General features: G+C 64.2%; 1 protein-coding gene across 7 annotated transcripts in view; it reads right to left on the bottom strand.

Moving 5' to 3' along the window:
• MPRIP (myosin phosphatase Rho interacting protein) overlaps positions 1-27,514 on the bottom strand; it is a 112,865-nt gene that overhangs the window by 33,131 nt on the left and 52,220 nt on the right. For 3 of the 7 annotated variants that reach the window (XM_047756587.1, XM_047756585.1, XM_047756586.1), the window contains exons 4-10: positions 14,428-14,579; positions 11,971-12,055; positions 6,785-6,998; positions 5,878-6,037; positions 2,256-2,397; positions 1,493-1,597; positions 63-119 (exon numbers count right to left, since the gene is read on the bottom strand). In XM_047756587.1, coding sequence (XP_047612543.1) covers positions 63-119; positions 1,493-1,597; positions 2,256-2,397; positions 5,878-6,037; positions 6,785-6,998; positions 11,971-12,055; positions 14,428-14,579 — 915 coding nt within the window. Of the gene's footprint in view, positions 1-62; positions 120-1,492; positions 1,598-2,255; positions 2,398-5,529; positions 6,038-6,784; positions 6,999-11,970; positions 12,056-14,427; positions 14,580-27,514 lie in introns of all 7 variants that reach the window. The other 4 variants (XM_047756581.1, XM_047756583.1, XM_047756582.1 and 1 more) reach the window with 2 other exon arrangements.

Consider the following 27,514-nt stretch of genomic DNA (forward strand, 5'->3'; position numbering starts at 1 on the left):
GCCCACTGGGGCCAAGGATGGCTGGGCCTCACACCTGCTCCCTGGTGCCGCAGGCCACTCACCTGGCCATCCTCGTACTGCTTGGTCAGCCAGCCTTTCTTGAAATTCAGCAGGTCGGGCTAAGAAAGGGAGAGGAAGAACAGTTCAGAGGAACGCCCCGAGTACTGCAGCTGCCGGCAGAGGGTGACAAAGGCGGCAGGCGTCTCTCCAGAGGACGGGGGCTCCGGGGAAGGGGCTCTTCCCCGGCCAGACCGGCCCGCGAAGGCCCTCCACAGGCGCCCGTCTGGAAGGAAGGATGCTGGGCCCGGGCCCTTTCGCCGTGAGCAGCACAGCTGGGCTGCCCGGGAGGCAGAGAAGATGGGCCCGCACAGAAGGGCTCGTCTCATGTGGAGGGAAGATGGGCAGCCATGGCAGAGGGGAGAGCGGGAAGTCCTCTCAGAAGCCACGGGAAGATGAGCAGAGGCCACGCCTGGCGTGGAGCAAGATGCGAGTCCGCCAAGACCCTCAGGCCACCGGGCCAGCAGGATGAATCCGAGTGTCCGCTTCCCTACAGAAGAACCCGGGCAGGGCGCTGTCCCTGCGGGTCCTCGGGCACCTGGGTGCTGGGCCCGAGGAGCAGCACGAGAGCACCTTCAGGGCCACCTCAGCCCAGCAGGGCCCGGCGGGGTCGCACACCTGGGCGCCAGCAAGGCCAGTGTGTAACGAGACGGGAACCATTGCTCCCCTCAGCCCCACGTCCACGTTCCTACAGCCTCCTTGACCACAACAGGGCTGTGCTGTCTTCTCCCTCCCTGTTCTGAGGACCCAGGACCACAGACCACAGTGGCGCTTGAGACAGCGGGTGCCACGTGGCAAGACACCTACCAGGCACACATGCTCTGGAGCCTCTGCTCCAAACGCACGCAGACTCCGGGGAAACCAAGCTTCCTCCAGGAAAGAAAGCCGGCTGCCCTGGCCCCGCCTAGAGGTCAGGGCGCGGCTGAGGTCCCCGCCTGCAGGTCAGGGCAGGACCAGCCCCGGGCTCCTCAGAAGGGTGAGGACAAAGCAGAAGGGCGTCTCATCCCAAGGCTCTGGCCTGCCACTCGGGGCTCCCTGAGGAGCGATGACTGTGCTGGAGCCGCCTGACCACCCCTAGCCGATGGCCACAGCTCCCACGCCTTGGAGCAAAGGCCGCTCTTCCTCCGCAGGGACCCCACGAACCAGACAAACACCCAGGGAGGGGGTGCTCCTGCCTCCAAAACATCACAAAAACAAACACTCAGAACAAGAAAAATGGGTTCCCTGCTGCGGCCCCGAGCCCCCAGAGCCGAAATGGTGCAGCCCAGCCGGACGGGCGCATCCACTGGACCTCGTGCTCAGGTGCCCTCGGAGCCCAAAGAAAGGCAGAAACACGGCCTCCGCCTCCCACGCAGACACGAGGGCCCATGTGCAGAGGGGGCAGCCTGTGAGGAGGTGAGGACAGAAGCGGCAGCGTCTCTGGGCCTGGGCTCACCGTCAGGGAGGACTCCGTGGACCTCCTGTCCAGTGACTTGGCTCTTCGGTGTGGAGACAGGGGGGAGGCCGAGGTGTCCGGGAGAGGCGCGTCGCTGGGGAGGTCCTGCGGCAGAGAGCAGCCGGTCAGCACCAGCCAGCCTGCGGCGGCCGGAGTCCTGGGAGGGAGGGCCGGGCTGCAGGGCCGACTTCCAGGCGAGGCGGGGGCGGGGGGGGGGGGAGCGCTGCGGCGTCCCGCTCCCCGGGGCCGATGGGACCTGCGCCCGGACTCCTGGTCCGGCGCCTCCAGCTTCCCGTGGTGGCTGCTAAGTCGCCCTTCCCTTTCCGACGCACTGGGCACCAGCTTTCCTGGCCCCCTGCCCCCAGCTCCGAGGCGTCACGGAGGGAAGATGCAGGGCCCCGCTGAGACCAGAGAGAACAGGGAGCAAGATGAAGTCGGATGCGGCAGGGCCACGAGAGGCAGGCGGCCTGGAGAGGCAGGTTTCAGAAGTGGAACCCACCGTAAGGACCGAGCAGAGAAGCGGGGCCGTAGCCTCTGCCCGAAAGAGAAAGGGAGGAAGGCGGGCCGCCCCCGAGAGCAAGAGAGGGCGTTGGCCGCGGCTCAGGATGGCAGCAGAGGCGCGGACGCCGGCGGGAAGACCCAGAGGGCAGGCCTTCCCTCGAGAAGCTCGCTCATCCGAGAAGGAGCCGAGAGACACGAGAATCGACGAAAGGGGCGCCCAGTGGGCTTGGGGCCCGAGTGCAGCCCCGTGGTGAACACGCACCCGCTTCCTGGGAAACGCCCTCTTCTCGCTGCGGCCCTGGCGCGTGTCGCTCGATGGCGAGGGCCCGGCCGACGCGTTGGTCTCCATGTGCTCTGCCTTCTCGATGTCCAAGGCCTCAAACTTCTCAATGACCTGAGACCTCCTGCAAGAGAGGACATGAGGCTGCTGAGGTGGAGACAGGGTCCCCAGAACCCGAGGGGACATGGTCACAGTCTCGGGGGCTCCTTGAGCCAACACCCCCGGCCTGGCCCACACGCGCCTCCGGGGCCGCGCACACCCCTCGCTCAGCCAGCTCATCGCCGCCGCCGCCGCTCCCCCACCCGCCCCGCAGCGGGAGCTGCGCAGGGGCGGCAGCAGCTTGCGGGCAGGGGCTGTCCTTCGGCTGAGCCCGTCCCCGTCCCCGTCCCAGCTCATCACCCCGTGTGTGTCCCCTCCCGAGCCACAGCTGGGATCGCAAGGCAACCACCACCTGGGAGGGCGCGCCACCCTCGTCACGTTCCAGAGCAGCCCAGGATGCAGCCCCCACCCCAGGGCGCCCCAACTGAGCAAGAAAAAGGCCCATGAATTAACATTTACTGCCAACAGTCAAAAGAATCAAAACCCAAATTAAAACGAGAACAAAGCGAGTTGATTTCTGTGAAAGGGTGGGCGGCATCGTCAGGCCATCTAGGCTGGAGCCGGAGCTGAGATGGGAGCGAAGCAGGCGGAGGAGGGGCGCGGAACGTCACAGCGACACAGCGCGAGGAGGTGGGCAGGGGCAAGACCTGAAAGAAAACAAGGCTGGAGAGTGAGTACACAGCAGAGGACCGCGGGTCAAGATCAAATCATGGTCAGTCAAAACCATCCAAAGAACTAAAGAAGCAAAAACCCGAGGTGACGACCGCGGAGGGAGACCAGCCTTGCCCCCGCGTCACGAGGGGCTGTGGGGGATGCGCCCCTGTGGGCTGCCCGCCCGTCACCGGGCCCGAGGCCTGTGCTCCCCGAGATGCCCCACTCCCCTGGTGGGAGGGCTCTCCCGCACCCGGGACCAGGGCCAGGGCAGCAAGGGCCAAGCCGCTGAGCCCAGGAGACGGAAGTCTAGCCCCCCAGGAAGGAGGTGGTGGGGGCCCAGGGCGGCTCTCCCTCGGGTGGGGCGACCAAGCGCTTGGCTCCTGGGTTCCTCCGGGAAAGCCGTGATGCTGGGGCAGAGCCCAGGCACCTGGCTCTCTGCTCCCACCCATGCCCCCAGGCCGAGCCAGGAGCCAGCAGGGCAGGCGCGGCCGAGGGCGGCCAGGCGGGTGGCAGGAGAGGGCGCGTGGCATGAGTGCAGGAAGCCAGGTAGCGGCGTAAGCAGGCTGGCCGAGGCATCCCGTCCTTGACGGTTGTGGGTGGTTTGGAGGAGGTCCCGGGCCCGCTCAGGCCTTGGAGCCGCATGTGCAACAAGAGCTCTCCCCATGGGCCCCGGCCTGGCCAGCCCGGAAGGGCCCTGGGGAACAGCGCCCGCCGGGTCACATGCGAATCGCCTGCCGCAGCACTGCCAGGGCCGCGCGGGGTCAGCTGAGAGGAGGGGCGCAGCCCCTGCGGGGCTCTGGTGAGCTGACCCTGGCTGACTGTGCCCAGGGGGGGCCTTTTAATCGTGGGTCCCCTGGAGTCCTGCAGGTAGGACAGCAGAGCCTCTCGGAGGGGCTAGTGATGGACAGATCCGCCTCCCCGGGTTCTAGCTGAGGGGCAGCTGGGACCACGGGCAGCTGGCCCTGGTGCGGGTCACCAGCAGTGCAACAAAGGCCACGCCTCCCCACGCTCGCTCGGCACTGGCTCACAACCCAAGAAGTGTTTCACAGGCTCCGGGGTCCGTCGGCGGACCCCTTCAGGGCCACGGCCCGTCCAAACTAAGCCCCGATGTCCCCCAGCCGGGCTCCTGGGCAGCTGCGCCTCTGGGGACGGTGGCCGACCTCCTGTCATCTGGGGTTCGGTTCTACACAGACATTGCAGGGCTACTCAGGACCAGAGAGCAGGCCTCGGAAAGTGACAACAGCCAGTCAGATGTCATCGGGGTCAGTAAGGAAGTGACGTTACAGCGTTAGGACACAGAGGTGAGGGGCTCAGGGAGCCAGCACAGGGGAAGGCCCACCCCCACGGTGGCAAAGAGCAGGTGGAAAGCAAAGCCCCAGAGATGCCGTGTACCCCGCGCCGCCAGCCGAGAGGGATTTAAGCCAAGCAGGTGTGCTGAATGTTAATTCTTTGGTCACCGCCAAACCAGGTGTGGCTGCCCACTCAGGGGCCTGCAGGACGCAGCGAGGAGGCCCCGTGGCCTCCTGCAGCCGGCAAGCCGTTCACGTGCAGTTACGTGAGTTAAGGACAGCCTTGGCCTCATCCCGGATCTGTCCCAGGAGCAGGGCCCTCCCGTTCCCGGGCCGGGCCTGGGCTCGGTGGCACAGCTCTGCTGGGCCAGGCTGTCCCCCTGAGGTGTCCCCTGCTTCTCGACCCCGTCTCTGCCCCCATGTGCTGGGATGGCTGCTGATGCCCCGGGCAGACAGACTGGCTGGGAGGGCCCCTCTCATGAGGACTTAAGCACGCAGTCTCCTTCTCCCCCTAGTCACGGGTCCCCAAACCTGGAGGGGACACCGAGGAGGTGGTGGGTGGTAAGCAGCAAGGGGGCAGGAGAGCAAAGCATCCTGTTCCCAGCCGGCCTCCTGGCAGGGAGCCCGGGCCACCCTGGTCTGTCCCTAGAGCGTGCCCCAACTCTGAGCTGGGCTTGAGCTCGGGGTGGACGGGGAGGACATGCTGCAGGTGCTTCTGGAGCCTGGGTCTGAACCTCCTTCCTAGAAGCAACCTCTTTGAAAAGGCGCAGAAAACTACAGCTTTGCTCTCCCTGCTCCCTGAAAGCATGCAGGTGCTCCAACGGCGGCAAGGTCCCCGCGCCTCCGGTGGCCCCCCCACACCCCGGGCAGAGGCTCCAGTCCAGCTGGGGGTGGACGCCCTGGCGGGAGGGGGCCTCGGGCGCTCTGGGGCAGGCCTGGGCTCGTAGGCCTCAGGGACGGAGCCACACTCCCTCCCCAGCTCTCGGGGACGCACAGGGGCCCCCACCCTGAGACCCAGTCCAGGCCCACGGCTCCACCTGACCCAGTCCCGGACCCACCTCCAAGCCCTGCCTCTCCCCAGGCTCTCGTGTGGACGAGGGAGGGCAGGGGAGAACACGTGTGTCACTAGCGTGTGAGAGTGTCCACAGAAGGCCCTGAGGGTGGGGAGGGCGTGCGCTGCGGTGCCCGCGCCAGACCCTCCAGCCCCCTCTTACCTCCGCTCGGTGCCAAACAGACGGGCCACCTCCTCCCTGCCCGGGCTCCGGGCCCGTGTCCTACGCTCCAGCCGCCTTCTCTCCACCTGGAAGGCTTCTCGGTGGCTGATCCTGATGGCCTTGGGGACGTCGGCCAGGGTGGCGTACTGCCTGCTGGCTTTGAAGGCGGAGGCGGGCCCCAGTCTCTCTGCTCCCTGCCCGCCGGTGCTGCCGGAGTCCACGTGGGCCTGGGGCCGGCGGGCCGCGTCCAGGGAGGAGCTGCTGCAGACCCCTCGGCCCAGGTGCTGTGGACCTGGTGGAGGAAGGGGACGACCCGGCTCCGGGGAGGGCGGTCCGGGGCCACTGTACCTGGTGCTGGGGGCGCTGGGGCTGGGAGGGGAGAGCGGCGGAGGCAGCTGCTGCTCCTCGGCCTTCACGTCCTGCTTGGTCTTCTCCAGGGAGAAGTAGCCGCTCTCCACCCGGACTTTGCGGCCACCGTCCACGCGGTCGCTGCTCGTGGCGCTCTCCTCTGGAAGAGCGGGGACGGGAGACGTGCTCAGCCTGCCGCCACCTCTGGTCCTGAGGCTCTTTCAAGAAGGGGTGCAGCCCACCCCCGGCCCTCCCTAACCAGCTCCCCAGTCAGACCAACAGGGGTCGCGGAGCTCCTGGCCACACACCCAGGAGGACCCCAAGGGCCAGCCGGCCGTGCAGGCTGAGCGCACGGTCTTGGAGGGCGGGGAGAGGGCTTGCGGCAGCGGGAGGGTGAACGGGCTGGACGTGGGCGGTGTGCGCTGCCAGAGGAGGGCCGAGCCGGACCAAGTGCATTCTGCCTGAGGGGCCAGGGCCAGTCTCGCTGGTCCCCTCAGCCCTAGTGACCTGCTTAGACAGGAACGGGGAGGCCAGCCCGGGTCGTGCAGAGCCCTCCCAAGTGCACGGAGGCGGAGCACCAGTGCCAACCGTCTCCTCCGCGGGGCCTTCCGCCCCCGCCTCATCCAGGGGCCGGGCAGGATGGGACAGCGAGGGCAGCGGGGCCTCTGGTGCTGACCAGCCCTGACACGAAGCAGCACCGGGCACAGGCCCCAGAGGCCCCCCGTACACGACCCCGAGGCACAGCGTCGTGGTCTCGCAGCCCCTGCTGGGCCCCGAGCAGGGACGTCCTCCTGCCTCACTGACGGGACCCAAGAGCTGGAAGGCGGGTCGGGCTCCGGGCCCCGAGTCCCAGCACCGACTCCGTCGGGAGGCCTGTACTAGTGCCGTCTCTGCGCTCTGGACTTACCGTCTCTGCTCTCCAGCCCTGGCTCCCGCAGGGTGCTGGCGGCAGGAGGCTGGCTCTGGCTTGGACTCTGGGCCGGACTCAGGCTGCTCCCATCTGACTGGTCCTTGGCCCGCATTTCTTCCTGCCAGAGTGTAGACTTGGTAGGGGGGACCTTCTCAGCACTGGGGATGCTGCTGCTGCTGCTGGTGACAGCCACCTTGGCCGGGCCTGGCTCCTGCAGGGGACAGTGGTGTCTGAGCAGGCCTGGGAGGACCAGGTCTGGGCTGCCTGGCTACCGAGGTCAACCACACAGCGTCAGAGGCCCGGAATTTCGGGAGGGAAGGCTCAGAACAGAGGTGTCCTGGAGTTCCCTCCATGGCTCAGTGGTTAACGAACCCAACTAGGATCCCTGAGGATGCGGGTTCGATCCCTGGCCTCGCTCAGTGGGTTAAGGATCCAGCATTGCTTCGAGCTGTGGTGTAGGCTGGAAGCTGCAGCTCCGATTCAACTCCTAGACTGGGAACCTCCATATGCCGCAGGTGTGGCCCTTAAAACAAACAAACAAAAAACAAAAAATACCCCAGAGCTGTCCTGCTTGGGCTGGAAGCTGTAGCCCTCGTGCGGCCCCAGCTTTGGGTGCCCTCGTGCACCCAAAGTGGCTGTGTCGGTTGGATGGGAGCCGGGCCAGAGCTGGCACGGAGAGAAGCACGTGTGGGAGGTGCTGGGCCAGACACAGGCCAAGGGCAGAGCGCACACAGAACCTCGACTCCAGGCTGCGAGCCTAGAACTCAGAGGGGCAGGGCTGGGATCCCCGCCGCCCAGCAGCGTCTGCTCACACCCTGGGCCCAAGCCCCTGCCCACCCAGGGTACCCGGGTGTCTGCTGCTGAGGGGCTGCCAGCAGGATGGCTTTGGGGCCCCCCAAAGTGAGGCACGTGTCAGCTGTCTTCCCCCAAATGTAGGGATAACATACAAATGGCCACTTCCCACTCCCGAGGTGGTGGCCAAGCCACATTCAACAGGAACCCGCCTTAATGCACCTCTGCCATGGACCCCGGGCAGGAGGCGTTAGAGAGGCCACAGGCGGACCTACCAGGACCACCCGCTCACTTATCCACAGCCACAAAACGCTGACCGCCCGCTGGGCTCTGGCTGCGCAGCACCCCCCAGCCCTCACCACGCACCCCGCAGGAGAGGCGGCCTGGGCTGAGGGGAGGCAGCTCACCGACTACGATAGGCCGAGTGGGGCTCTGAGCCCTGCCCTCCACCAGACGCCCCCAGGAGCAGGACAGAGGCCCGGGCGGGGCTCCACCTTGGATGGGCGGCCCTGAAGACACAAGCCCAGGTGCCCTGTGTCCCCGAATGAGAAGACAGGCATTTCGCTGGGTCCAAAGCTCCCTCCCTTCACTCTGCCAGGATCTCAGACCTGCTGGGACGGGAAGAGGCCGGGCTGGCCCTTCCCACGGCCCAGGACACACCCCGGCGCTCGTTCCCGTCAGGGTTATTTGCAGGCTGCAGATGCCCAGAGCCCTGACCGACGTGAAGGTTTGGGCTCCATGAGCAGAGCAGCGGTTCCCAACAGCTTCCCGAGGGCTCCACCACGACCAGCTCCAACCCCCCAAGGAAGCCTGGTCTTGGGGCGCCTGTTCCTGCGGTCAGCATGCCACCCTCGCTCACAGCCCAGAAACAACGCACCCGGGCAGAAGTCCCTCTGCGTGCCCTGCTGTGCCCCTTCCCGACAAGCTGGCGCCCCTGCTTCAAGGCCAGAGACCCGAGCTAGGATCCCTGCTGCAGAGCTGGAGGGGGGGGGGGGACCTGAAGACCACGGTCCCTCTGTTGAGGGCAAGCTGCCAAAAGGGGCCAAGGAGGAAGGCGCGGGCGCTGCGGCCATGATGCAAGCGCTCCCTTCTGCTGGCACGCTCAGAACCACGCTGTGGGGGCGGCACCGTGGTGCATGCACAGCCCTGATGCCTGGAGTGACCTCGGCACTGGGCTGGCAAGGGTGCCTGAGAGGCAGAGAAAGTCCCAGGCCTGAGATGCAAGGAGCCGTGACTGAGCTTGGGTACCAGACACAATTCCTAAGGGCTGCCTCCTCGGCCTGGCCCCCAACCTGGGCAGGGCTGGCTGTCCCCACAGGCCCCTCCCGACTCCTACTTGCGGGGCCTTGTCCCAGGAAACAAGGACCCTGGATGGCAGCCAAGGTCCACAGGGAGCTCACTCTCTTTCCTGCTTTTATGCTAGGCCTCACCCAGTCAGTGGGACGGAAGGTCAGTCTGGCAGCAGGAACAAAGCCACGCGCTGGCTTCCGGGGTGGGTGGGGAGGGGAGCCTGCTTTCTAGGTGAAGTCACTTTTCTTCTCCAGAGCAGATGGCTGGGTGGAGAAGAGGCCTTGCACGGGCCAGGCCAGGGCCACGTGGCACCGCCTCCACTCCCCACACTGTCCCTGCTATGGGGGAGGGTGCTGGACTCACGCCGACACGAACCCAAGGCCCCCCACCCCGTGCCAGTCGCTATGGGGCCGACACAGCTGCACGCTCAGGGCTGGCAGTGCCGTGATGGTGGGCGCCATTTGCCTGGCTGCTCAGAGGAGGTTCCCAAGCAGAGGGAAGGGAAGCAGCGGACCTGGTCAGGGGCCGCCATGGGCTCAGCAGGCCCCTCTCTGGAGGGTTCCACAGAAAGCCCTCCTCCCAAGCTCCGCAGCACGAGCCCTGGGCAGGTGCTCGGCGAGAAGGCAGGCTCTGACCTGGAGCAGGTGTGGCAGCGGGCACCCGTGCGGAAAGAGGAGGCCGCGGCTCACGGCACACACGTGGGGCCTCCCTCACGGCGAGAGGTCTGCTATTTTACATGTCTCTGGAGGACAGGTGAGAGACATGGGCCAGGAGCCTGAGCTGGGGAAGAGGTGGCAGGGCCAGCCTCCCAGAGTGCCGCCTGAGGACCGGAATGCCCTGCCCTGCACACCGGCTGGGGGACACGTGGCCCCTGGGCCACCTGAGCCCCAGCTCTGGGACTGGGGAGGGGAGGGGAGCGCTCCACCAGGCCCGGTCTGCTCGCACCCAAGGGGGGCTGCTGCTGCTTTCCTCCAGGCGCCTCAGCCCCAGAAAGGCCTTCCTCCCGAGCAAACGACTCTCCCGGGAGCCCGTGTCTCGCCCGCCTGCCTCCTCCCCACATCCTGGGCTCTGCTGGGGCCCCTGCCAGAGCCCGATCCTCATCCTCCCGCAGGCCTGGGGTCGGGGTGCCTCCATGGCCCCAACTCCCAAATGCCTGAACAGCCTTCTTGAAGCAGGACCCTGGGCTCTCCGCCTGCCTGAGCTCCCGGAGGGCAGGGGCCGCACAGCGATGCCCCCAGCTCCATTAGTTTGACCTGAGACGTTGTGGCCATAGGGCTCTCCCCACAGGCCTGTCTCAGGCTGCTGAGGGGCAGCCTGCACAGAGAGCCAAGCTCTCCCGTGGAGAGCCCCCACGGGGCTCACGGGACGCCCCCCAGCGCCGCTCCCCCGCCCCCAACAGCAGGCTTGTCCCTGACGAAGGCTCACAGCCCAACGCAATGCTCGGCAGCAAGGGGCAGGAGGGAGGGAGACCCCGCCACCAGACGCTGCATGGAGGAGGCTGGGCCCTCAGGCACCCCAGGGCTCTAGGAGACCCCCAGGGAGGTGGGTGAGCTCCCCACCCCTCCCCCCGTGACCACACGGCTCCTATTACCAACCCAAAGTGTGAAGCAGCGTCTGGGGGGACAGGACATCACAGGGGAGGGGACAGCTGGGAAGCGGGACAACCAAATTCCTGATCTGGGCCGGAAGTGATTCTGCACATGGAGTTGCCTTATTTGGAGGCAGGAGCTCTGCTCTGGTGCTGCTGCCAAGCCATCCCCATGGAAACGCAACATAACCCTAAACACCGTTATTCTGCCGGGCATCTTTTTCTCTCAAACCAGAAGCTCTGGGGGATCTGCCTGTGCCCGCTGTTCCCCGGCAGGAAGTGCCACTTTCGGTCTCCAGAAAGGACTCCGAGTGCACGCTGCCGACTTCTTGGCGGGGACACCACGCTCCAGGCGGGTGCTGGCCTCGGACCCCTTGGGGAGGCGGGGGCAGAGGGCAGACAGGGCCGCAGGCCAGCAGCAGGAGGGCCTGCGCAGCAGCCCAGAGCGGGCACGCCCAGGGGAGTCTCAGGGGCCCGCAGGAGAAGAGGGGCAGGACCCTGGCCACACACGTCCCTGTCCCGCCCAGACCTCGGCCGCTCAGTGAGGTCCAGAGGTGTCAGCAGGGAGCCCTGAGTCCCGGGGGAGGCCGCTTCTGGCAGGGAGGGTTCCGTCAGGCCCTGGGCTTGGGAGGTGCTCCTGGGAGCCCAGCGTCCGTCCTGTTCGCTCAGGCGGCCATGAGGTTCGAGCAGGGAAGGCAGAGCACAGAGCATAGTCAGGGCAGGGCAGAGAGGGAGGGTGGCATTCACAGCCGCCCTGGAGCAGGTCAGAAACCCAGCACGCTCAGACTGGCCTCAAACCAGCCTCCGCGGCTACCGATCCAGGAGCACCGCGGTGCCTACTACTAAACAAAATCCGCGGAGGAGCCGCCACGCAGCTCAGACCCTGCAGTCCCAGGGCCAACCGTACGGAGCACCAAGGCGAGCCCGGCACCTCCTTCCCTGTGCACAACAGCCCCAGAACTAGACATCAACGCCGCAAACCAGCGCCCCGAGCCCCTGCAGACCCCCAGGGGCGGGGAGGAGGAGAGCGGCCTCTAGGGAAGGCCTGCTCCTGGTGGGACCACCCAGCCACCTCCCACTCTGGTCCCCTGGGAGCTGTGGCCAGCTCAGAGCAGGAACAGGGTCCCCCGAGAGCCCCCCACTTGGCCAGGACACTCTGGGATCCTGCTGCCCGCTCCCCCTCAGCCTGCAGCCTGCAGAATCGTCTCTGTGGGACGTGGAGCTGAGCTGAGCCCCCTCCTGGACTGGGGCTCACAAGGGCCCTTGCTGGCATGCCCTGGGCCCCCCAGCGCCTGCTGGGACACACCCTGAGCTACTGCCGCATGCCTCCCGCCTGCGGGCTGGATGCCTCCCGGACCCACCTACGGCGGGTCCCCTTGTCCCTGTGGGGTCCTGTCCTGCGGCTCCGGGAGGAGTGTGCAGACCGCAGCCCACAGACCATCAGAAGGAAGCAGAGAGCACACATGGCTGACAGCCGCCTCGGCCCTGACACGACCCCTTCCGGTGCCCTCACCTGTGGCGTCGGGGGCTCCACCTTGCGCTTCTTCTTCTGGTTCTGCTTGTTGGTCCTGGGGTAGACCGCAAGCATCTCCAGCCACCTGGAGAGAGGAGTGTGCCAGTCAGAGCCTGCTCCCGAGGCCCAGGACTCCGCCTTGACGCTTTCTGCCTGGAGGTGCCCACCCAGCCTCCAGGCACCCAAACCGGGCAGGGCACCACTTGAATCAGAGCTGCCCCTGCCAGGGCAGCAAGTGCGGGCAGCACAGCCCAGATAAGCACAGGTCGTGCCAGGACCACACCTGGGCGCTGGCCCCGCCTTGACCACAGCACAGGTGGCGCGGGCTCTGTGCCAGCCTGGAGGAGGGCAGCTTCTGTTCCTAACTCTCCTCTGAGGCGGAGACCCTGCTCTATAAAGTCGCCCTCTCGGAGCAGAGCTGGCACGTGAGCAGAGAGGCCAGGGGCTGCACTGCCGGCCTTTGGGCCGGAGGCCATAGCGACGACCAGCACCCCAAGCCGGGGCAGGGAGAAGCCTTGTGTCTCTAGCTCTCAGAGGCGCTTCCTCGGCCTGGGATGGGAGCTGACCGCGGTCAGAGGCCTTCTGGGACAGCCCTGGGGGAGCAGCACGAGCGGCAAGCCGACTGCTGGTGGCTGGGGAAGCAGATTTGGGCGTGCGAGTCACGGCGCCCGAGCCCAGAGCAGGTGGTTCTCAGTTGAGGCACAGGACCCGAAGCCAGAAAGGTGGCCACGGCTGTATCTGCAGGGCAGCCCCGAGCAGACGCCCCCCCCCCCGCCCAGACCTCACGCAGCCTGAGGGGCTCGCATGCACATGTGGGGAAAAGACGTGCTTTCTCGCCCACCACAGCGGCTCAACTTCCTTTGGAAAATTCGCTCCGAGGCAGTGCACCTGCAGACGGCCCCCCTCAAAGCTTTCCCGAGGAGGGGAGACGTCACCTCATGCTGAGTCGGGGGCCCTGGGAGCAGGGGCCGTGGCCGGGAGGAGCAGCGCCCCGGCGCTGCCCTGCACCCTGTACCCGACGGGCTGGCAAGGCCAGCGAGCAGGGCGAACCCGTGAGAAGACGCGCACTGCTGACGAAACGGGGCTTGCGAAGCCCCCGGGCCGGCCCTGCCCCTCTGGGCGGTGCTGTGGCTGGAGGCTGAGCGACGCCGAGCCCGGGCGCAGGCGAGGGACCGCGGTCCTCGCGGGGACCCCTCGCGGAAGCCCAGCAGCAAGAGCCCGAGGTCATCCGGATGGGCCTCGGACGGTCTGCGTCCCCGGGAAGGACACGCGAGGTGAGGAGGTGTCAGGACACCGTGGCGTGGGCTCCTCAACTCCGAAGGCCGAGCCGAAAGGCAGGGGCGCGGGGCGGCTGGGGGCACGGGAGAGCCCCCGGGGTGAGGGGCCGGGCAAGAGAGCCGCCCACCCCCTCCCTCCGCTCGGCTCCCCTCAGAGAAGACCCCCGAGGAGGTCGGGGGCGATCGCCTGCTCCTGCCGGCCGGTCAGCCCGGAGGAAGGGCCTGCGCCTCCTCAGGGACCCACAGGGACCCCAGCCAGGCGGTGAGATGCCAAGGGCACCTGGCTCGCCGTCACCTGCCCTGTCACGTACTGTGTCACATGGCGCGTGTGGCAGGCCGCAGAGAGCGGGAGCAGGGCTCCGGAAGGCAGATGCTGCAGGGCCCAGAGCCCAGGCCCCCAGCCTGTGGGCTCCCTGAACACCAGGGCCCTCCACCCGCCAGGGCGTTCCCGAGCCTCTGCCGGGGCATGCTGGGGGGCAGGGGTGACCCGGGACTTCCTGTTCTTTCCTCTCAGAGGAAGGCACTGCCTCCGGTCGCCCCGCAGTGACTCCTGTCCCTGTGTGCAGGCACTGGGGACCTGAGGGAGGCGGGCACGGCTTCCACCCTCGAGGGCCCAGCACTGGCCGAGGCCGGACGAGCACGCGGACAAGCCCCTTCTGTTGTGGGCGCTAGCCAGGGGAGCCACATGGCTCGCGGGGAGGGCGTCCCGGAGACCTAGCAGCCGGCACCATGCAGAGTGGAGGGTCGCTGCAGACGCGGGGGGTGGGGAGGGGGGCAGCGAAGACACAGGGAGGGCGGCCCGGCCGCGGCCCAGGCGGGAGGGCTGGGAAGGGCCTTGGGGATGTGGGGCGGGAGGCAGCCGAGGTGGGACACGCTGTGGAGACTGAGCCCCTCGTGGCTGAGGGCGAGAGGCTGGGGGGCAGTGGAGCCGGGGAGACTGGTGAGAGTCCAGGAGGGGCTGCCAGGGCCGGCAGAGGGTGGCCCGGGGAGCTGGGTGGGCGGAGGCAGCGGGGCCAGGGTGTGGACAAGGGGGATGACGCGGAGGCGGGCAGGGAGCGAGACTAGAAGGGGAGACACGGGGCAGAGGGCGAGGGCCATGCCACCCAATGTGCCCAAGAGGCCTGGTCCAGGGACCTGCTGGCGGGGGGGGGGGGGCACACGACACGCGGCGCCAGCTCACCCGCTGATGATCTCCTTGGTCTCTGCCCGGATGAAGTGGTCCTTCTCGGGGGTCAGAATGCACAGGGAGAACTTCTGGCCGGTCCGGGCCTCCCCGTCCACCACGTCCGAGCACTGGTTCATGTTGATGGTGCCCTGAGGGAGCGTTGTGGGCTGCAAGGGCGAGATGGGAGGGCACTCAGAGGCCAGACAGGGGGCACTCAGACACTAGGCGGGGGGCGGGGGGGGGCCCTCAGAGGCCAGCTTGGGCGGAGGAGGCAGGGGCATCCAGCCTCGCCTCCCAAGGTGCCTCCTGAGCCTCCACAGCCGTGCAGACCCCAGTCAGAGCCGGGCACAGGGTGCGCCACCTCGGCCGGCCCTCACAGCCCACTTTCTCCTGACCCCTGCCCAGAGAGGCGCGGTGCCAGGCCTGCTCGTCCCAGGACATCCCGCTGGACACGCCTTCCCAGCGAGAACAACATCCCCGCTGGTCCGGGCGGTGGGGCTGCGATGGCAGAGGAGCCGGAAGCCTGGCTTCCGAGGGCACCTGGTCTGAGAGAGCAGGGAGGAAAGCTCCAGGGCAGGTGGTAGCAGAAGAACAGGAGTCTCTGTCGTGGCTCGGCGGGTTGCGAACCCGACTAGTATCCACAAGGACGCGGGTTTGATCCCTGGCATCGCTCAGTGGGTGAAGGATCCGGCGTTGCCATGAGCTGTGGCGTAGGTTGCAGACGCGGCTCAGATCCTGAGTGGCTGTGGCCGTGGTGGAGGCCGGCAGCGGCAGCTCCCATTCGACCCCTAGCCTGGGAACCTCCAATATGCTGTGGGCGTGCCCCCCCAACAAAAAAATTAGCAGGGTTATCTTGAGAGGCAAGGAAGCCAGAGAGGTGCGCGTCCTTGACGGTGGGCTGTGGGGCAGGCCGGAGCCACGGGCGTCATGAACGCTTCAAAGGCAGACCCCCTTGCAGAAGTGCCGCCAGGCTGCCTGGCCGGGGCGGGAACAAATAACACCCATGCCCCTGCCGTTTCTACCAGCCGAAGTTGTTAGACGCTGATACGAAGGACAGAAAACCATCAGCAAGAAGAGACAGTTTTAAGAAGTTCCTACTGAGGTGAAGGGTGAGGACCTTCCTAACTCGCAAGTGCCCCACAGGCTGCCGTGGGCAGGAGGCAGGTGGCCGTGGCTGCTGCCACACCAGGTCCAACGACGCTGGCTGAGGGCTGTCACAGGGAGGGGCGCCTCGGCGGCGACCCACCTCCACCGCCAGCTTCCCCACTGGGCCGGGCACTTCCTCTGTCCAATCCTGGAGAAGCAGCCGGGGAAGAAAAGGCTGCGTCCCCAGCGCCCCCTGCTGGCGCTCTGCCAGCAGCTCTTTGCCCTGGCCCAGGGACCCTGGGTTCCCGGAGTCACCCCTATACGGCCACTGGCTCTCTGGGCCACTGCAGGGGAAGAAGCGAGCCTCCCAGCTCCAGCCATCCTCCCTGGGTGCAGCTCAGCGAGGGAGTGGGGCAGGAGGGCCAGTGGAGAACCAAACCCACAGCGGCGGAAAGAAGATGCAGCCTCGCAGCACATTCCAAGCACGTCCTGCCTCATAACTGACCCCCGCCCCCCCCGCCCCCGGTTGGGGACGCGAGAAGGGATGCACTCCAGACCAAGCCAAGCAGCATCCTGGCCCCTCCCCACAAGCCCCCGGTGTGGGCAGGCCCAGGTCTGAGGGCTACCCACCCCCACCCCATTCCATCTACTGGAATCGAGTCGGGGCGATGGCAGCGTCGAGCCCAGGTCTGCTGCGGGCGCAGCAGGGGGCCCCATGGAGCCGGCCCCTCAGCGCTGCTCAATGGCAAGAGCCCAGGGCCGCCTGGCCTCCCCAGGATCACCGAGACTGGCCCCAGCCCTGCCTCCTGTGGCCAGAAGTGGGGGTGGTGAGGCTGCAATGACTTCATTCTTGCCGGCGGGGTGTCCAGAGGACGGAAGGAGACGGAAGGCACGCCCGAGGTCGCCCGAGGCTGGGGAGGGCTGGGGGTGACGGGGGCGACGGCTGGGGAGGACGGAGCTTCTGGCCAGGATGGAAACCGTTCTGAATTGGACTGTGGTGACGCTCGTACACAAGGCTGCTGCACTGGTGTCTACGCTGAAGGACAGTGGCTCACATCAGCACACAAGAGGGCTTCCTGTGGTGGCAGCAGGCTAAAGATCGGCACTGCTGCCGCTGTGGAGTGGTCCCAGCTGCAGCTCGGGTTCGCTCCCTGGCCCGGGAACTTCCATATGTCCCGGGGGCACCAAAGAAATAAAACAAAACAAGGCACGATGATGGAAAACAACGCAGTGGGTGTGCGGCCGGCCCTTCGAGGGGCCTTCGGGGCACGACCAGGCTCCTGTGGGGAGAGCAGCTGCCTGGGAGGTGACTGAGTCCTTCCTGGTGTCCGACTCCTAAGCCGCACCAGCACTGCCTCTTATGGCAAGAGCCAAGGAGCAGGCAGCTTGGGCAGAGGGTCCACAAGGGCCAACTTCAATCTCCTGGCCCTGAGGACATGAGTCCACCAGGAAGTCCTCCTGCCAGAGGTGACACTTGCTGAGAAGACACTCCCATCCCCAGGAGGCCCACCTTTCAGATCTGGCCCCTTCCCCATCCAGGGCCAGTGTGGGCATCCGTGGATCCAGCACCAAGGGGCCCCCAGGATGCAGGACAGGCCCACGCTGGGCAGCAGCCTTGCGGATGCAGGGAGAAGAAAGGGACAGAACCCCCCACGACACAAGGGCTCTGGGCAAGGCAGCAGCTGCGGCGCAAGCCACCTGCTCTGGGCATTGGAGGAGACGAACACAGGCTGACGCCAGGACGTTCCTTCTCACACCTGCAGGGAAGGACAAGCCATCGGCCCCCAGCCGGGGCCCATCTGCTCCTCAGATGGGCAGGGGGCACAGGGAAGAAGCACTCACCCCACAACCAGACCGAGTGCCTGCCACCCAGACCCTGCAGCTCACTCACTGGATCAAAGATCCAAACACAAAACACCACGAGCCTCTTAGAGACCAAAGGCAACAGCTTCGTAACAGGGACCTGACAGTGATTTCTTGCACACCAAAAGCACAGGCAACAAAAGACAAAATAAACTAGACTTCACTGAAATTAGAAACTTTTGTCCATATAAGGAAGGACACTATCAAGAGAGCTAAAAACAAACAAACAAACAACAACAAAAAAAACACTTAAAAGACAATTCACAGAATGGAAGAAAATATTTGCAAATCACATATCTGATAAAGGATTAGTATCGAGAATACACAAAGGACTCTCACAACTCAACAACAACAAAAAAACAAATGACAGGGGAGTTCCCATTGTGGCACAGTGGAAACGAATCTGACCAGGAACCATGAGGTTGCGGGTTCGATCCCTGGCCTCACTCATTGTGTTAAGGATCCGGCGTTGCCGTTGAGCTGTGGTGTAGGTTGCAGATGCGGCGCGGATCCTGTGTTGCTGTGGCTGTGGTGTAGGCGGGCAGCTGTAGCCCGATTGGACCCCTAGCCTGGGAACCTCCATATGCCGCAGGTGCGGCCCTAAAAAGCAAAAAACAAACAAACAAAAAAACAAACAATAAATGAACTAAAATCATTAAAAAGCCTTCAGGTAACAGATCTGGAGAGGGTGTGGAGAAACGGTAACCCTTCTCCACCGGTGGTGGGAATGCAAACTGGTGCAGTGACTGTGGAAAACGGTATGGAGGTGCCTTAAAAACTAAAAATACTTATGATACATTCCTGCAATCCTACTCCTGGGCATATCCTGAGAAAACTCTAATTCAAAAAGATACATGGCCCTCAATATTCATAGCAGCACTATTCACAACAGGCAAACATGGAAGCAACCTAAATGTCCACCAGCAGAGGAAGGGATAAAGAAGATGTGATGTATATTATCATGGAATACTACTCAGCCATGAAAAAGGGTGACACAATGCCATCTGCAGCAACATGGATGGACTAGAAATTATCACAGCAACTGAAGTCCGAAAGCAAAAGACAAATACCATAATATCACATGTGGAATCTAAAAAATAATACAAATGAACTTACTTACAAAAGAGAGAAAGACTCACAGACATAGAAAACAAATTTAATGGTTACCGAGGGCGAAAGAAGGGTGGGGGGAGAATTTAGAGGAGTTTGGGATTAATAGACATAAACCACTATATAAAAAAATAAACAACAGAGACCCACTGGACAGCACGGGAAATGACATTCGGCATCTTGTCAGAAACCACAATGGCAAAGAGGAAGAAAAAGAATCCGTATATACGCGTAACTGAGTAACTCTGCCGAACGCCAGAAACGAAGACAACATGGAAACCAACTACGCCGACATTTTTTTTAAAAGAGAGACAGAAAAAAAGGGGCTACCTTGACTGGCACTTCCCCCAAGAAGATAAACGACAGCTAAGAAACACATGAAAAGATGCACAGCACCGTCATTTATTTGGAAAAACGCCAATTAAAACCACAATGAGATACCAGTTCATACCTACGAAGATGGTTGCAATTAAAAAACAAACCAACCCTGAAAATAAGCGTGTTGATGAAGGTGTGGAAAACCTGCGGCTCTTGGATGCTGCTGGTGGGAGAGAAAAGGACGTGCCGCCACTGTGGAAAAGAGACCGGCCGTTCCTCGAGACCCGCAGGACCCTCTCATCGTCCAGTGACTCCACGTGCAGGCACGTACCCAGAAGGCACCCAGACAGGCGCCTGGACATCCGCGTTCCCAGCAGCATTATTCACAGGAACCAAAAGCTGGAAACCCCAAGAGTCCACTGAGGGATGAACATACAACAAAGTGTGGCCCGGAGTTCCCACTGGGGCGCTGGGGGTTAAGAACCCAAGTGCAGCAGCTCAGGTCGCTGCAGGGGTGCCGGTTCAATCCCCAGCCCAGGGCAGTGGGTTCAAGGAGCCAGTGTTGCCACCACTGCGGCCTGGACTCAATCCCTAGCCCAGGAACTTCTGCGTACCACGGGTGGGGCCGTTAAAAAAAAAAAAAAAAAGGCGAGGTCCACCCAACTATGGAATAGTATTCATTATAAAAAGGAGGAGTTCCCATGGTGGCTCAGCAGGTTCAACACCTGACTAGTATCCACGAGGCTGCGGGTGTGATCCCCTGGCTTCACTCAGAGGGTTAAGACTCCGCCGTTGACGCAGGCTGCCACGAAGGTGGCAGATGTGGCTTGGATCTGGCACTGCTGCGGGGGGCCGGCAGCTGCAGCTCTGATCCGACCTCTAGCCTGGGAACCTCCCTATGCTACCAGTGCAGCTCTAAATAGAAAAGAAAAAAAAGAAGCGAAGAGAAAAAAGAAAAGAGAAAATGAAAGGGGAGGAAAGAAGGCATGAGATTCTGACACCTGCTACCACATGGGTGAAGCCTGAAAACATATGTTAGGTGAAATACGCCGGACACGAAAGGAGAGACGTCAGTTTAGCTGGCACGGAGTTTCAGTTTGGGAAGACGAGCAACTTCCGAGGATGGATGGCGGTGACAGCCACACAGCAACGTGATCTGTGTGACGCCACTGAGCGGCACCCTTGAAAATGGTTAAGAGGTTAGGTTTTACGTTATCTGTTCCTGCACCCCAAGATCCAGGTGCCCAGGCCCGCCTGGACCCTCGCACTAGGAAGGACACCGTGGCAGGCCTCGACGCGGGGAGCCGGGCACCAAGAAACACCTGCGTGGGCCTACAGAAGGAGCCGGGCCAGCTCCGGCCCAACGCAGACCAGTGGGCACATACCTCACCTCCCACCCCAGCTTCCTCCTCTCCCCACTCCCAGTCCTCAGCTCAAGCTCAGGAGCAGCACCTCACACAGGCAGCAGGCACCCCAGAATCTTGCTGCTCCCTCGCCCATCGGGTGTCAAGACCACACCCCTTCTACCTGCACGGCAGAACCATTTTCCTGGAAGGCGTGGTGACCTCAGGTGCAAACAGCGTACAGGAGAGCACCCGGCAGAGGTGAGCCTTCTGACCTCAGCAGGGCAGGAGCAGCGCAGCAGCCAGGTCCGCCCCGGCCCCTGACGTGAGCCCGCCTCCTTCCCCAGAGGCAGAACCACCACCATCTGCCTTGAAGTTCTGCCCCGCTCCTCCTGGCTCCTGGGCCGGCCTGCACCCTGTCTCCACAGCCACCTCTGCTCCTGTGACTCACACCGTTTCGGAGGCCAACCTAGAAGCCTCCTGGGGGAAGGACGGACGCCTCACCTAAGCTCTGGGCTCAGACTGGCTCCACTTTACACCGAGAGAGCGCGCAGCCCCAGCACCCTCCTGGAAGCCCACGAGGTCACCTGGGAACACACCGGGCAAGTCTGGGTACAACACCGGCTTGGGGCCAGGGACAGTGTAAGAACGGGACAGACGAGGGCCACCCTCACAAAAGCTCACTTGACCCCTGCGGTGATGAAGGGCAAGAGAAGAAAACGACTCTCCCGCTGCAGGTCTGGGCGGGCGGCAGGGACAAAAGGGAAGCGGGCACAGGGCTGGGAGCTCCCGGGCAGGGGGCCGGCGTGAGCAGGGAGGCCCCCAGCGGGGATGAGTGGGGTCTGGCCTGGGGAAGCGGGAGGGCCGGCCTGCCTGCTGTTCTGGAACAAAGGGGCCCCAGCTGGCCCCAGCTGCGGGCCCCGCAGAGCCCAGAAGAAGGAGGTGGCCTGGCTGTGGCTCACAAGAGCACCCGACCCCGGGCGAGGTGCTAAGCTGATGAGCTCCGAGGTGGACAACAACCAGGGCTTGGCACTGGGCACAGCTGGATTCAGATCCCACCTCCAGGACGGACCACCTGTCTAGCCTGGGCAAGGGGCCTCGGCTTTCCTCTGTAAACTGAGGGAGAGAGATCATCTCTAGACGTTCTAGAAAATTTGTAGAGTTTAGTGTGAGAAGAAAAAGAAAACTCCTCTTTTGTTCCACGTGTGGCCTATATCCCCCGCCTTTGTAACACACAGGTCCTTTCAGACGAACAACACGAGGGACGGGGCTCCGACAGGCAGGGCGGCAAAGGATGGAGGCCAGGGGCCGTCTGGACGGCAAGATCACCAGTTGGCTCGGTGAAGAAAGCACGCTGCCACCTTCAGCCTTGGCTCCAGCCACCGCTGGGGCACAAGACAGGGCTGGCAGCAACCCTGAGAGGCTCCAGACGATGGCCCCACAGGTCACGGGAGCGAGGGAGACGAGCCCCAGGCCATCTGCCGTTGGAGCTGGAAAGGCCGCTCGGAGGCAGCCCGGGGCGGAGCACAGCCTTGCTGGGGCAGGAGCACGCCAGGAAAAGGCCAGGAGACAGGCCGGAGCCGTTCCGAGGGGCAGAGCTGGGCAGCTGAGGGAGGCCCCGAGGACAGACGTCGAGGAGGGCTGGGACTCAGTGTTCGTCTCAGATGCAGAGGAGAGGGCGCATCTGCGTCCCCGGCCCCATCACTTCTCAACACAAGCAGCTGTCTTGGGAGCTCTCCTGTGCGGCAGCAGGTTAAGGATCCGATGCTGCCACAGCTGAGGTGTAGATCCCTGGCCCGGGAATGTCCATATGTCTTGTGTGTGGCCCCCGCAAAACAAAAAACAAACAAAAAAAACCCCAGCTGCCTCTGGCAAAGACTCCCATCCATCAGACTGGAAGGGCCTGAGACAATCAGGTAGCCAGGGGACAAGGAACAGCCCCGAGGGGCCAGATGGCCCAAGGGCACACAGCAGCTGGGCAGCACAGGATGGCTTCCTGGAGCCAGGGAAGAAGGACGTGGCAGGGTGGGAGCCGAAAGGCATGCTGGCACCACCAACAGAGGCGCAGAGCCTCTCCTGAGGCCCGCGTGCCCTGGGCAGGTGCAGAGCCAGCAGCTCTTCCTTCCCTTTTCCAGCAGGGGGGGTGCAGGGCCGAGGCTCACACAGGTCAGGACTCAACAGAGGCCAGAAACGAACCGAACGTGGTTCCAGGGAGTGGTACGTGGTGGAGACCAGGTCTCGAGCTGAATCCTGCGGGAACAGGCTAAAAGGCCTCGGCTGGCTCCCTGGAGGGGGCGTTGCTCCGGGAGGGGCCGGGGATACAAGACAGGCCACTGCCTGCCAAAGGCATCAACTCCACACACATACACTGGAAACCCGGCCCGAGGGCACAGCACCCGCCACGGAAAGACGAGCGCAGACGTCAAGTCTGACCACAGCCTTCGGGAAGCACAGGGCAAGGAGGCCGGGCACAGCCCAGGCGGGTGGTAAAGGCTCCTCGTGGCCCCAGGACCAGGCTTGTCAAGTGAGGCGCCTGGGAAGAGCCAGGCTCAGAAGACGGGCTGCAGAGACAAGCTCGGCCGGAGGAAAGGCGGCACAGACACCGGGGGCTTCGGCTAAATGAACGCTCTGTCCCCATGACCTGAGGCTGGCACCACCTCCAGAGCAGACACATGACCATCAATGTGCCACTCAACAGTGATCACCCAGACAGCAGGCGCTTCTCAAGCACCTACCATGTGCCAGGCCCTACTCTGGGCACTGAGAACACAGCAACAAACACAACTTGACAACAATCTCTGGCCTGACCAAAAAAAGGCTCCTTAATGGCGCAGCTGGTTAAGGACCCGAGGGTGCCACTGCTGTGGCGCGAGCTCCGTCTCTGGCCCAGGGAAGCCCCAAGTGTCAAGGGAGCAGCCGCCTCTGGCCTCACAGAGCCGACCGTGCAAGCGAAACGGAGGAAGCACACGCGTGGGAGGTGGCGGTGAGGGGCTCGGGGGAGGTGGAGGTGGTTCCCAGGCAGCAGGGAGGGACTGAGGTGCAGGTCGGGGACAGAGGGACGGAGGGGGAAGTAAGAGGGGAGGCGCCAGTGGACTCAATCCTGAGTCGGTGCTGCTGCCTTGGCTTTTTTGTTTTGCTTTTTAGGGCCGCACCCACGGCACATGGAGGTTCCCAGGCTAGGGGTCAGATCAGAGCTGCAGCTGCCGGTCTACGCCACAGCCACAGCCACAGCCACGCTGGATCCTCAACCCACTGAGTGAGGCCAGGAATCGAACCTGCGTCTTCATGGGTTCTCGTCAGGTTGGCTTTTGTCGCGCCACGCCGGGAACCCCGCCGCTGCCTTGGTTTGATCAGCGTCTGAGAGAGAGTCCTGCAACCACAGTGCAGGTCTGAGAAGGTGCTGGCTCAGGCCTCAACAGCCAGTCCCCAGCGCCACCTCTGACTCGCCGCCGCCACCAGGCCTCCCACCGCAGAGGCAGCGACGGAGGGCCCTGGACACAGGTCACGGCGGCGGGTGCCAGGGCTCAGGGAGGAATTTCCGACCGTGACCCGAGCCCACTCTATCTGTGGCGTCGCTCCTGGGATCCCAGCCCCGTCCTGCGCTGGACGCCGGCTGGTGTCCCGGCTGGAGGTCAGGGTCCTCCCGTCCTCCAAGGGCGACTCCGGCGGCCCCTTTCCCAGCCCTGCCCGGCCGCCTGGCCTAGAAAAGCCTGCCCTTTCTCCCGTTTCTTCGGTGCTACTCCTTTACTTTAAAATAAGCTTTTAGCTCCGTTTAGATTCCCGGGACGCCGTGAGGAGCGCGGAGCTCTCCGTGTCCCCCGGTGCTGCCCTCCTGCCGGGCGTGCTGTGTCCGCCACAGGCTGACCCGCAGCAGGTCACTAGAGGCCGCCCTCCGCTCAGCTCTCCCTGTGCCCTCCGTCCGGGTCCGGGCCGGCACCCGCAGGCCGTTTCGCTGTCCTGTCCCCCCAGCTCCTCTCGCTCAGACGCGCCGGACTCAGTGGGGGGCCGGGGCCCTCCTCAGGGTTACACTGGGTGGGGGTTCGGCCAGGGAGCAGGCCCGTCCCTCTCGGCGCTGACCTCGGGCGCCTGGCTCAGGTGTGTTCGTCGGGCTTCCCTCCAGGGGTGTCCCCGTCCCCACTGTCCTCCACGCGGGAGGGGTGGGGAGTCAGCGCCACCTCCTCGGGGGTGGAGTCGCCTCCTGGATGGGATGCTGGGACTCCTCCTGCTCAGGTGACTGTTTGCTGCCCCCTTGCGTATCTCTGTGTTCAGTCAGTTCCCGGGGGCGGTGTGGACGCACAGTGTCTGTCTTACAGTCTGGATTATAATCCGACACTGCATCACGAGAGGCGGTGCTGTGGGTGCCTGGCACTCAGGGCTGGGTTAGCACCCAAAGGCCCCACCAACCACATTCAGAAAGAAAATGAAACCTCGGGCAGCCTGAAGGAAGGGGGGGATGGCAGGCCTCTCTTCTCCAGGGACACTGAGACGCTCACAAGACCAGGAAGGGGGACCATGTCAGGCGACTGCACCCCGACGAGAGCTGGGTGGGAGGTGACAGCTGGTGCCCCAAGAGGCCCCAGGGGACCAGCAAGGCAGAGAGACTCCCGCCTCCACAGCCTGGCCAAGAACACGGCAGAGGGGACGCAGCCAGCACAGGTGCTGCGCTGACCACAGGGCACACAGGCAGACACATCCTTCTGGTCAACCATGCTGCTGGGCCTTGAAACCAAGCGGCCTGGGCTGAGCAGGACCCACACGAGCTGGAAGCCCAAAGGGAAAAATCCTAAGACTTATTCCAAGAATCCAAAAGATCTAGTGACAGAGAAACTGGAACCTGAATCACAGGCATCCCCAGCCGGCCAGGTCTGCCGGGGGGGGGGGGGAGGGAGACAGAAAGTAACGAGAGCTTCCGGCAGGGACCCTCGCCTGCGGCCTGTGCACCGAGTCTGCCTGGAAACCACCAGGCAGGGCCGAACCCAAGCCCTTCCCTTGGCCCCCAGGATCGAGGGCAGGGGAAGACCGCTCTGTGGGCAGGTCCAGCACAGAGTCAGAGCAACCTGGACAGGGCCCAGCCAGCCTGGCTCCTCGCCCTCCTAGCGAACCTGGCAGCAGGACCGCGTCCCCGTGCTCTGCAGGCTCCTGGGCTCCTTCCCGGGCAGAAGGGGCGGCCTCGGACTAATGCCGGACCCGAGGCGGGATCCCCTGGGCCCTCAGCACCCAGCTCAGCACGGGGGCAGCAAGGGACCGCTTGGGAGGGGGTGCCCAGAGTGCTCCTGGGCCCTCCCTCTGAGACGGCCACAGCTCGTGCGCTTCTCCCCTGCTCACCATGCAGCCCACCAAGCCCTCGGGGCAGGGGCACTTCTGTCAGGGGACCGCAGGAGCCCAGGAAGCAGACACGCCCCAAGCCAGCACAGGCGGCTGTGAGACCCAGAGCGAGGGAATCACGGCTCCTTTCACTCCTCTGGCCACTGGATGGACAGTCCTGAGCACCGGCAGGGCTGGAGGGGATGCGGATGGGGCGCCAGGGACAGCAGCCCCCCGACGTCTACTCCAACGCGCCAGGCACCCGAGGTACGTGCAGACGCATCGAGCCGCAGCCTGGGACGGGTGTGCTCGTCCGTCCGTACGGTCGCCCCAGTGATTAAAAACCTCCCTTTGGGTGGAGGATGCCCGAGCCGGGGCTGGAATGATCAAAGACTAAAGCGTACCAGGGAGCCCTGCCAGGACACAGAGCTCCCTGTGCTGCACAGCCACGCTCTTCCCCGAGGACTGGCCCTCAGACAGCCAGAAACAGCCTCCCCTGGCCGGGGCCTCCCGAGGAGCACCACCTCCAAGTAGCTGATGCCCCCCAGGCCTGTCTCGGACGGGCCTCCCCCATGTGCCCTAGTCCCAGAGGGCTAGGGCACCCCTACCTCTCTGTGCCACAGACGGCAGCTCCCACCCCAGGGCATCCTCCGCAGGGCGCCTCAACCGCCCTGGGGATGGAGGGCAGGGCTCCCAGCGCGGGTGGGAGTGCACGCGCACCTCAGCTGACGCAGGACGAGATCCGCGTCCACTCGCGGACGGACAGTGAGTCCCCCTCTACGCTTCTGTGTGAGGCTTGTGGAACCCGCAAGTGGGGAACCCAGGACACGAGAGGACACAGAGAAAGCACGAGAACGCGGTGGGAACCTGAGCCTGTCCCACAGACGTACTGCAGAGCAACAAGGCCCCTTGCAGCCCCTCCCCACACAGGAAGGACCCCAACAGAACGAGCTTCTCTCCAGACAGGGGGCCATGCCAAGGGGCCCACAGTGGGGCCCAGGGAGTCTTCAGGAAACCAAGGCGGAGGCTGAGAGCAGAGCCGGGGAAGACAGGCTGACACGGGAGGGGTGGGCAGCCACCCCTGGAGCCAGCTGGCTGCCCCCGCCAGCCTGCTCGCCGCACCCCAAGGGTGACCCCAGGGAGACACGGCTGAAGGAAAACCATCGGGTCTCTGCCCCGGGATGCGGGACAGGTGCTTTGCCGTGGGTGGAGGAGGGATGGAGCAGCGGCTGGGCCTCAGCGGCCTCCCACCCAGAGCTGACAGCAGCCTTGGTCCGCTCAGCAGGAAGGAGGGAAGAAAGACGCAGCCGCCCAGTGACGAGGACAGCTTGGATGTCTTTCCGCCTGAACACAGGAGTCATTCTCTATCGGGAAAAGTAAAACAAATTCTGGAAATCCACAAGGCCAAAGGCTCGGGGCGGCGAAGCCATGAGTCCACGGCCCGAGCAGGCCCGCCCGACGCATCTCAGCACATGCATCCAGGAGGCTCTGGGCACCCTGTCGGCTACTCACACAGCTGCAGAGCAGCGTGGCCTTGAGCAAGGCACCTAAGCGCTCCAGGCCTCTATTTTTCCAGCTGCAAAATGGCTTCGTAAATGAGCCACAGGGCACAGAGCCCTTAAGAGCAGTTTCTGGCACACAGCAAGTGCTGTAAGAGCATTTGATAAGCAAATAACATACGCATTCTTCCTTATCACCCCAAGTTCTGCTCACAAGAACACATGTTCGGAGCCCCGTGAGAGGCCACTGCATGCCCATGAGGACAAGCACAGCGAGTGCAACGGGGGAGACGGTCAGTGCCATGCTGGGAGGACAGCGAGAGCCCGACGTTCTTATACCCACTAGTCAGATGGCGCAGTCGCTGCGGACACGTGCGAAGGCTCAAGAACGTCACTGGCACAGTAGGATAAGGATCCAGCACTGTCTCTGTGGTGACATGGGTTCAATCCTTGGCCCGGGAACTTGCACATGCTGCAGGGGCAGCCAAAAGAACCACCAGTGAGAGACACCACCCCACCTGGCAATTCCACTCCAGATACACATCCAAGAAAATGCGCTAGGGGTGTCCAGAGAAACCT

The sequence above is a fragment of the Phacochoerus africanus genome, chromosome 14, assembly GCF_016906955.1.
Source record: "Phacochoerus africanus isolate WHEZ1 chromosome 14, ROS_Pafr_v1, whole genome shotgun sequence".
NCBI lineage: Eukaryota > Metazoa > Chordata > Mammalia > Artiodactyla > Suidae > Phacochoerus > Phacochoerus africanus.